At 52.7% G+C, this 9,508-nt stretch overlaps 2 protein-coding genes across 4 annotated transcripts; one reads left to right on the top strand and one right to left on the bottom strand.

Annotated features, from left to right (window-relative positions):
* The first annotated feature begins 616 nt into the window (after positions 1-616).
* LOC101776148 lies at positions 617-7,648 on the top strand. Of its 3 annotated transcripts, none has more exons than XM_004958023.4 (4): positions 617-772; positions 1,006-4,182; positions 4,413-6,810; positions 6,946-7,648. In XM_004958023.4, the coding sequence occupies exons 2-4, from the start codon at positions 3,920-3,922 to the stop codon at positions 7,408-7,410; spliced, it is 3,126 nt and encodes a 1,041-aa protein (XP_004958080.1). In that variant the 5' UTR covers positions 617-772; positions 1,006-3,919; the 3' UTR covers positions 7,411-7,648. The 3 variants fall into 3 exon arrangements, with proteins under 3 accessions (XP_004958080.1, XP_022680438.1, XP_022680439.1); XM_022824703.1 differs by having other exon boundaries at positions 641-707; XM_022824704.1 differs by lacking the exon at positions 617-772 and having other exon boundaries at positions 4,051-4,182; positions 4,347-6,810; positions 6,946-7,550.
* A 121-nt stretch (positions 7,649-7,769) lies between these two features.
* LOC111256412 lies at positions 7,770-9,366 on the bottom strand (the record flags this gene model as incomplete). Its single annotated transcript, XM_022824357.1, has 1 exon — positions 7,770-9,366. A coding segment is annotated over one exon (924 nt), but the record flags the coding sequence as incomplete, so codon positions are not given.
* Positions 9,367-9,508: the final 142 nt, after the last annotated feature.

The raw sequence follows: 9,508 nt of genomic DNA, 5'->3' as shown, positions 1-9,508 counted from the left end.
ACTATATTCATCTTTGCATGTCATTTTTATTCATTTTTATCTAAAAGAACCTCCTAAGATATCGTATCTCACGTTCTGCTTTAACCAATAGATGCTGTATCTTTTATTTTCTAAAAGATAGAATGAGATGTTGTGTCTCATGTTTTGCTTTAACCAATAGATATTGTATTTTTTATTTTCTGAAAGATAGAACGAGATATTGTATATGTTCGAACTAGTTCTAGAAATAGCTACCGTACGTATTTGGTCTTTCATCAAAGACGTCCAAATGGCATTGTATTTTGGTTGCGCGTTCATGTGTTCATGAGTGAGCGTGCTGCGTGTGTATGTGAGAGTGTCTACGTACATGTGTATTGTACTTTGGATGCTTAACTCTTTGTAAAGTCTATCTGAAAATATCCCATACGGGTTTGTTAAAAAATATCCCGTACTGCATCCATCGTGATGTAGATATGCACCCAGCCTGGGAAGAACCTTCTGCCATGATAACCACTGTCCGATCGAACACTGTCCGGGACCGAAATAATCGGCCGAAAAAGTAGCCAGCCCATTATCCCACATTCGCACGGCCCAGTATTCCCTATATCCTATCACATTTAGCCCACTGGCCCAAGTCTATTGTCCCCCAATCATCCCCGCAAGCGGCCATGCGACAGCAGCGCGAGGGGAAGAGGGTCGCCGGGACGACGGCGCGACGAATCCGTGAGGTGAGGATGGCTTCAGATCCATGGCGCTACGCGCTTCCACGATCCCTCATCTTCCGACGCGCGCGGTAAGTTAGGGAATGCTTTTTTAATTAATCTGGTGCTGCTTGCTTGGTGATTGCTCTTCCGCTAGTGAGATATCTCCGTTGAATATATTGGCTGCTTCGATTAGTTCAGTTGCTTGCATGGATGGATTTTGTGCCTATTCTATCACTGATTTTACCTATTGCTTGCTCTAGCCTCTGGCACTGAATTTTGTTGATGGTGCGTTTCTATTTCTTGTTGGCCGAATCCTTTTCAGATTTCTGGAGGGACTCCTCCTCAGTCGATTTGTCCTTACAATTGTGTTATCACGCTGGCCCCGGTGGGGATCAGGGATGCCCCGACCTTGAGGTGCGAATTATTGCCTTACTGGGGTCGTAAAGGTCACCACCAACCACGAACCCTCCTTTTCGCTCAATTAATTGACTTAGTTTTACAAAATGTGGCATTTAAAAATTTTGGTTCAATTTATTGAGCTACAATAGTGCTACTTTCCCTTAGGATTTCCCTCCTCAATAACTCCTGTTCCCCTATAATAATAATACACATGGCGAATGGGTGTATCCAAACAAGTTTAGGGGCACAAGTTTACACCCCTACTCCGATCTGAGCTGGGAAATGCTTTATGCCCTGTTTGGATACAAACTCCTAAAATTTAGTAGTGTACTAAAGTTTAAGGACCCTCAAATTACTAGTCCTAAAGTTTAGTACAGGGCTGTTTGGATGGACTAGTAACCTTTAGGACTTTAGAGGGAAAATGTCATTTTTACTCCTCAATTACTCCTCTAAACTACTTTGCACTGTTCACGTCATTAATGCATGCGAGGGCAATAGGGGTAAAGGGGGACTTGGGGACCACTTTTAGGAGAAATAGGATCCATTAGGACCCCTTGACCCTCCTAATGAAAATGGCCCTCCTAAAGTTTAGGAGTGCACTTTTAGGATCCATGTTTGGATGCGCAAGTACTAAAAGTGTTCTAAAAGTGAACTCCTAATCTTTAGGAGGGTGTATCAAACAAGGCCTTAATCCTATGTCCTAATAAACATATACTTGGCCCCCGCATCGCTCGCTGGGCGACTCGGGCGGCCGTCGCGCCTCCCCACCGCCAGGCCCGCCTCGCCAGTTTCCTGCCTCCACCGCCCGCTGGAGCCACAAGCCGGAAGCCCGCTCAAGGAGAGCGGCGGCGGAGCTAGCTCGGTCTCCTCTCCACCTCTCTCTCCCTACCCTAGATCTGCCCGCCATCGTCCCGTTGTCGCTATCCCCACCAGGGCGCCTGCCTCCCCGGTCGCCTGGCCGTGCGGGCCTTCCCGGTGTGACGGCGCGAGGAGGGTGTGGGTGGGGGCCATCCGCCGTCTGCTATGCGCGGTGGCCCGCGCTGCTCCTCCCCACCTGGCTCCGGAGCCCGAATTTACCCCGTGCAAAGGCGAGAGGACAACATGTCGCCGTCCTTGGCGACTCGAGGGGCTCCAACACAAGCCCGCCGCCTCTGCCCCAACCGCCATGGGGCTTGGCTCCTCCTCCTCCTACTCGCAGGCGATGCAAGATACGGCCTTCCTTGGTCCGAATCCGTGTGGGAGGCCCGTCGCGCCGCCCCGTGGGGGTCCATCTGTCAGGGAGCCCGCCGCGGCTCCGGGCAGCCTGATCCGCACCGCCGCGGGTGGCTGCTCGCTGCCGCTCCCGCGGGGGACCGCACGTCGTGGGCCTGGCGGGTGCCGCCAGGGCCTTGCCCATGACACCGGGCGGCCACCGCTGCCGGGTCCGGTGCCGCCGAGTTCATCCCCGGGGCAACGTGGGGGCTCCCTCGCGCCGCCACAGCAAGTCGCCGCCGCTCCCTCCTCTTCGTTGTCGCTTGTAGGAGGGCGACTGCGGGGACTTCCAACTGGGTCGGCGCGGGCCCCTCCTCCCTTCACCCTACCTCACCCCGGTCGTGTTCCGGTCGCTCTTCAAGGATGGCCATGGGACCCGCTTGCCGCTACTGCCTCCCGACCTGCCGTCGTGGGTCGCTCGCTCTTGTGTTGCTCGCTCTTCTATCAATGGTTGTCACTCGTGGGGTCATGCCTCCTCTAGCCGTCTTCTTCGCTGGCAGGGACGGGAGGATATGTCTTCGTCTTCCCCATGGTGCTTCGGGTTGCCACCTCGTCGTCGAGTGTTGCTAGGAAAAGGGAGGGCTTCAGCGTGGGCTCCTCTGGCGGGCCCGCCGGCTTCCCCTTTGGCCGTCTGGTTGCTTCATGGTCGTTTTTTCGATCGTCGTGATGGCGGCCCCTTTCTACTGTGCCCGCGAATGTTCCTCATCGTCATCGCCATGGATTACTCGCTGCCATCCCATCGCTTTGGCTATCATCCAAGCCTCGGCGGTCTGCTGTGCGGAGTTGGTTTTGGGGGCCTTTGGCGAAAGTCTATCCGTGCATTTGCCGGGACCGACGACGATTGCGTCCTTGGACGTAGCTCACCTCGCTGGAGGTGTTGTTGCGGTCACCAAAGCTAGCAGTTTTTACCAGGTGAAGACTTGGTCTGCTCCCCCGGAGACAGATGGACGATGATGGCGTTGGCGTCGTTTCCTCCCTGGAGGCATCGTCTTGCAGGACCTCCTCACTCTACCTCTGCTGGCTTCTGGTTGTTAGACAGTCGGTGACATGCAAGTGTTCATGGCGTCTTTCTCCCCTGCAGGCTACAGTCATCTTAGGTCGTGTTTTGTGTGGTGGTGGTGAGGTGGTTTTCTTTTTAGTTGTCGTGTTTGTGTTGTTTGTCGTCGGTCGTGGCTCTTATAACTCTGCACTTTGAGGTTTCTTTGAAACTGCATCGTTGTAATTCTCCTCTTCTTAATGAAAAACGTCCCATGCACGTCTTAAAATAAATCTGAGCTGGGATTGGGATGGTTTGGAATCTTCAGCATGACTCCTTACCACCCAAGGCACACGGCACACCACACCCTTGCCACAGGAGCTACGGCTCGTAGTTGAGTCCTTGTGGTGTATTTGTTGTACCATCGACATTAAAAAGGGAAAGATATGGTTGACTTGCGGTCAAGGCACACCAAGTAGGACTTGGTCAGTGTTCAAGTGCCGTGAACCAACTGATCAAGTCAATATATATGGAGGCGTGGGGCTGGTGCTGTGTATACATATGGTTGATGAGTCTCTGTGCACCGTGCGTGATGGCTGAGTGAGAAACAATGACGAGACCAGAAGCCGCGGCCGGCGGAGAAATTTCCATCCCAATATGCCCGGGGCAGAGGAGGGCGAGGGCAGCTGCTAAGCGGGAGACAAGGCTCAACTGGTTCGTGTGCTTCGTTGCCTTTGGAGAGTGGGCAGGAAACGCCTTTGGCACGCTAGCCTTCCTGTGGGCGACCGTCGTCCTGCTTGGCGGGTTCTGCACAGCACTCAACGCCGAGGATTTCTGGTTTGCCACGGTCATGATCTTCATAGAAGCCTTCAGGTGCGTAACGTATGCCTCTCTCCCTTTCATTTGAGAATGAACACAACAGTAATTGTGCAACTCGATTCTAATATTGAGTTACATGATATGAAAATAGAGTCAGCTCAAATGATATTCTGTATACACTAGCAGACTAACTGATGGGAAACCCTACAACTATGCAGTTAGATTTGGAAATAGACAGCTGTCACCCTCTAGGCTCATTTCTTTTGTTGTCTATGCACACACAGAATGTTCAGCAGCAACTACAAATTGGACCATCAATCGTTATTTGGGACTACAAGGGCTGTCAAATTTAAATTTATAAGATCGATTGGTCTAATGTTCGTGCGGCCGCAGGAATGGAATGAAGTGGCGGCCATTGTCGGTTTGTTCTGTAGCCTCATTATGCAGTTTCCGTTGGGGGGATTTCCAACCTTGCTCCTAGGGGTGGCAATAATTTTTGCGAGCAAGATGCAGTTTCCAGGTGCTCTTCAACTAACGAGCCGCCTGCGACAGCACCAACGGTTGCTCTTGTGGGCTCCCCTAGTTGCCCTCTTGCTCATCACTGGCCTACAGATACACACATCAATAGAACATATATACAGAGACAGACATGGCACACCCCACAGAGCAATGAGAGTTTATACAACAACGTGGCCACTTGATAGGAGGGACATGCTGGTGGATCTGCTACTTTGGTGTCTTTTCCAGTTAGTACTGGTTCTTGCAGTGCTGCTGCTCAACCTGAGGCCCCAAAAAATTGCCAACCTGACAGGTAGCCCGTGTGGCCGCAAGCTACTGTCTTCGGCCAAACTGATTTTAGCCCTTTGTTTGGGCGGTGATATGCTGTTTTTGCATAGTCCTCTTCAAGGCTTGGGCATATCGTTGATTATACTGGTACTATCACTTGGCAGCCTACAGACTCCAGTGGACAGTACCCTCTTTGGTCGCTGGGCTAACATCTTCCTGTATATATGCTTCCTTGGGGAACTGGAATCGACTTCAAGTCCATGCATGATGGTTGTGATAATAATGTTAACAGTAATACTGGTCGGCAACTTGCAGATCCCGGCAGCTGTTGCACGAATTGTGCTCTCCTCCTTGCGCTTGTCCGATCTAGTAGCTCTCAACGTATACCCACAAGGGAAGGACAGTAACCGGAACCTGGTGCCATCTATCATGGTATTCTACGTGCTGGCACTGTGCCAAGGGACACTCGACCTGATGGCATGCATAGTCGAGCTCTTCGCCTTCTTCCCTCGCAGATCGCTCGTCCGTCACTCAAGGTTCAGAGGTCAGTGGGGAGCAAGGGCTGTCGACGTGTACTACCAGCGTGCCTACGTCACATGCATGGAAGCCGGCGTGCTCGCTGCAGGGAGAACGATGAGTCTAGCGAACTTCTCCATCGAGTCCCTGAGCTCTACCTCACGTGAAATGCAGCTAGCAGGGGTTTCTGTCCTTGACGCCCTCCTGCAGCAGAGGAACTTCAGTGAAGAGCTCCTCCTGAGAATCTCCTGCTCCAGCAACGTGGTGCGCACCTTGGTCGGTATGCTCGGCTGGACAGCTCAACAAGACAGAGATATCAGGCTGTTCGCTGCCAGGGTCATTGCCGAGCTCGCGGGCAGCCTCAGACTTGCTTCAGTTCCCAGCATGCTGAAGCTTGTGTCATCATTATTATTTGATGCCGAGAATCAACCAGCTTGGCATCACCATCAGCAAGATTTCTTGTCCCATGCCATCAGCTTCAGCATCAACGGGGAGAATGTTGCGGATAATCAATCGCCGGGGCAACAATCTTCGTCACAACCAGTTCATGGTAATGGAGGAAACTTAGATAACCAAACAACGCAAGGAGAAGGTGATAATGGAGGGTGCTCCTTGTTATGCCAGTGTTGGCAGCGGATGAAAGAGAAGCACTGGTCCATTCCAAAGGAGCCACCCTTGACACATCAGGACTCCTTCCCTGTTCTGGGCATGTTAATCTTAGAGAGGCTTGCCTATGATATTGACAACTGCACAGAAATTAGTAGAGCCACGGACCTCATCTTTAAGATCACAGGATTCATAAGCTACACTTCCGACACAGTAGGGGATGATGACGTGCAGCAGAAAGCAGTGATCTGTTCATCACTGAATCTGATAAGGAGGCTTTCAATCACGGAGGGGAAAATAGGCACTATGCTCCGGCAAGAGCTGTGGGAGAGCCCCTTCTTGCTGGGCAACCTCGCCGGTATCTTGGAGGACAGCCGAAGCGATCCTCAGATATGGAAGCCGGCGGTAGATATCATAGCCATGTTTGCCTTGGATGAGGAGGCAAGGCAGGAGATCGGCCACACCAAGGTGATCATTAGCAAGTTGGTGCATTTGTTTCTTGGGCGAGATGGAACAACCAATGTGTACTATGGTCAGCAGCTGCGGACAGCGTCAGGAGAAGCATTGGCAAACCTTGCAATGGGGAGCACTGCAAACTGCTCGGCGATCTTGGAGGAGCCAGGATATGAACTTGTCAAGGATATAAAGAACATGATTTCTGATGATGAGTACCGATGTGTTGCGACAAGTGTATTGCAGAATCTTTGTGCGCTCTCCAGAGATGAGCTGCGCTGTCCAGGTGCAAGGGACCACTTGTCTTCTGCCTTGACAGTGGTGAGTCCCTTAAAACTACTTGAGTTTTGTTTTCCATTTTTCACTTGCTCATTTTAGCTGTACTAAATTTGTGTGCGCATATATGTCTTCATTGATACACACTGAGTTACCTGACACTGTTAGCACACCACGCAGGTGATGGAGAAAATAATGACCGCAGAAGGCAAAGAACTGGAGAGTCTGATCAGCCTCGCTTCGCAAATTGGTGACGTCATCCCAGAATGCTTTGCTCACGAGCTGGAGTCAAATACCAATGGAACAGGACTTGTTCAAAAGCTGGTGTATACGCTCAACTCCAACAAGAAGCCCTGTCCAAAGTATCCAAGGATGAGAAGGGCCATAATCCAGATCACGATATCCTTTGTAGAATGGTGTCCTCGATACGCTACTATCTTCGCTGTGGAAGGGATGGCTGAAGCACTGTCCAAGGTAGATAGGACCCCATCAAAAGTAGAAAAGTACAGGGCCTTCTTGGGCAACACAGGAGTGGTTTTGGAGAGTGGCTTACCTCTGACTATCCTAGTAGCTAAGGCAAAAGGGCTAATTGATTCTGCAACTGCAACTCCAACTCCAAGTGCTCAACAAGGCGACCATGTATGATAAAACATTATTGATGGTTCTTGATTCAACTAAGCACGTAGCAAATTTCTATTATGTGAAGCACGGAGAGATTGTGACTAGAATTTACTGTTGGATCCTGATATAAGCTGAGTAATGAAGCTCCTTGATTAAAAAAGTAATGTGGAATAACTGATGCTCTGACACTGCATGTACGTAGTAGAATGAAGACTTGGACTGAAGCTATGCCATGGTAAAATCAGGATTCATTGTTATGAGAGTTATGTGCTGATGTTGCACAAGGCTTGAATTATGGGAACTGAACTACTGAACTGCATCTGCATGCATTGTGCTGCTTCACCATATTGTCAACAAAATGAAGTGGCATAATTGCGCTTCTCTGCCATTAAACATGTAACTTTTTATGTAATCATTTTTTAAAAAAAATAGTTGAGCTGACGCCCCTGTTTCAGGGGGGAAAACATTGCACTACCTCAAGAGTTGCACATATGCCTCTGATCCAAGAAATGCTAAATGGGAAACACATTTAGCGGAGCAAATTAACAACACAGATAATGGAATTTGGAAATGGATGCATACTGTGTAGCCACACTGCAGCATCTGTTCACTTCACCATGCCTGTTTTGCAAACAGCCACAGATCAGCATCTGTCCTTTGAGCCGTAACCCCGACGATAGCTCGTGACGCACCAGGATAGACAGTGATCAAGATCAACGCCACGAGGTCCCCAGATCGGCATGTCGCCTTTGGATCGACGAGGCTCGGATGTTACCTCCATGAGATGAACCGGGCTATCGTCCATGTAACCAAACAAGCTGTTGAATCCCAGGTAGATTGTGTCAGCGCTGATGGATGGGAACACGGAAGGCGAGACGGAGAGGGCGCGTTCCCAGCCGATGAACACCGCGCGCCCACCGAGCCCGCGGACGGGCACTAGCTTCCTCGCGTCCATGTCGACCCGGTACACCTCGTAAGGCTCGTGTCTTCTACGCACGCGTGCTCGGTCGACGAGCGTCAGCTCGCCGCCATTGTCCATCAGATGCACGGTGTCCATCATGATCCCCCGGATAACGGCCTAGACAGCTCGGCGGCGACGGCCAGCCGCGGCGGATGGTCGTCGGCGCTGGTCTCCACCACCATCACGACCCGATTCGTGGCGCAGTAGAACCGGCCGGCGAAAGACATGGCTGGCGAGAGGTATGTGCCACGATCGACCACTGCCCATTGCGCATCGCCTGGCTTGGCGACAGCAAGCGTCGTGATCCCGGCGAAACAGACCGCGATGGTGCAGTCGTCGGCGAGGAAAGTGCCTGAGATCTCCGCCAAGTCTCCTCCGTCACGGCGTCGCTCCAGGTCACGCTGGGTCATCAGAGCGGTGGCCGGCGGGAGGTCGGCCGCCTGGCGGGTGAACGGGTTCAGCAGGCGGACCACGCAGGTGGCCCTGTCGAGGAGGACGAGGAGCCCCTCCGTGGTGGGCCCGAACACGTCGTGACCGCGGAGCTCCGGGAGGTGCACGTATCTGCAGCAGCCGGTGCTGACGTTCATGAAGCAGCGGCGGTACGGAGAGCCTCTCTTTGTCCTGAGCATGGTCCACTGGCGCGGGTGGAAGCGGCGGTCAAGGACGCCGTGCTCGCGCGGGTCCGTGGAACACAGCCGCCACGGACGGCAAGCTGCGCGAAAGGACACGTAGTCGGCGACGTCGGCGGCGAGGAGGCGCTCGGAGATCAGCCCGGCGGGCCCATCGCTGAGATTCGCCCAGTCTCTCGAGGAGGCAGAGGGAGTCGTGTCGGGAGACGGCGGGACGGGAGGCGATGGGACACCGATGGCACTGCGTGCTCGCTTCGCACCCCAAGTAGGGATCCGTGCGGATGAACAGCAGCAGACTGCCAGGTCGTGAGCGTCCTGGGTCGCTTCGCCTGTGGAGAGGGGATGCGGGCTTGGGAGGCCGCCGCTCTCTTCGCCGCACGAGAGGCCCGGTCATGGCTGCCTCGCTTTGATCCCCGAGAGGTCCTGGCGGAGCGTGGTGGGTAGCCCGGAGCCACAGCGTCGCCTGGGCTCGTCCCTCGTGCGCTCGACGCCAGCTTCCGCATCTTGTAGCGTCGCCGCCGGTACAGTCAGG

This window comes from Setaria italica, chromosome II, assembly GCF_000263155.2.
Source record: "Setaria italica strain Yugu1 chromosome II, Setaria_italica_v2.0, whole genome shotgun sequence".
In the NCBI taxonomy this organism is placed as follows: Eukaryota; Viridiplantae; Streptophyta; class Magnoliopsida; order Poales; family Poaceae; genus Setaria; species Setaria italica.
Note: the sequence above shows the minus strand (reverse complement) of the source record. Positions and strands in the feature narration are given on the sequence as shown.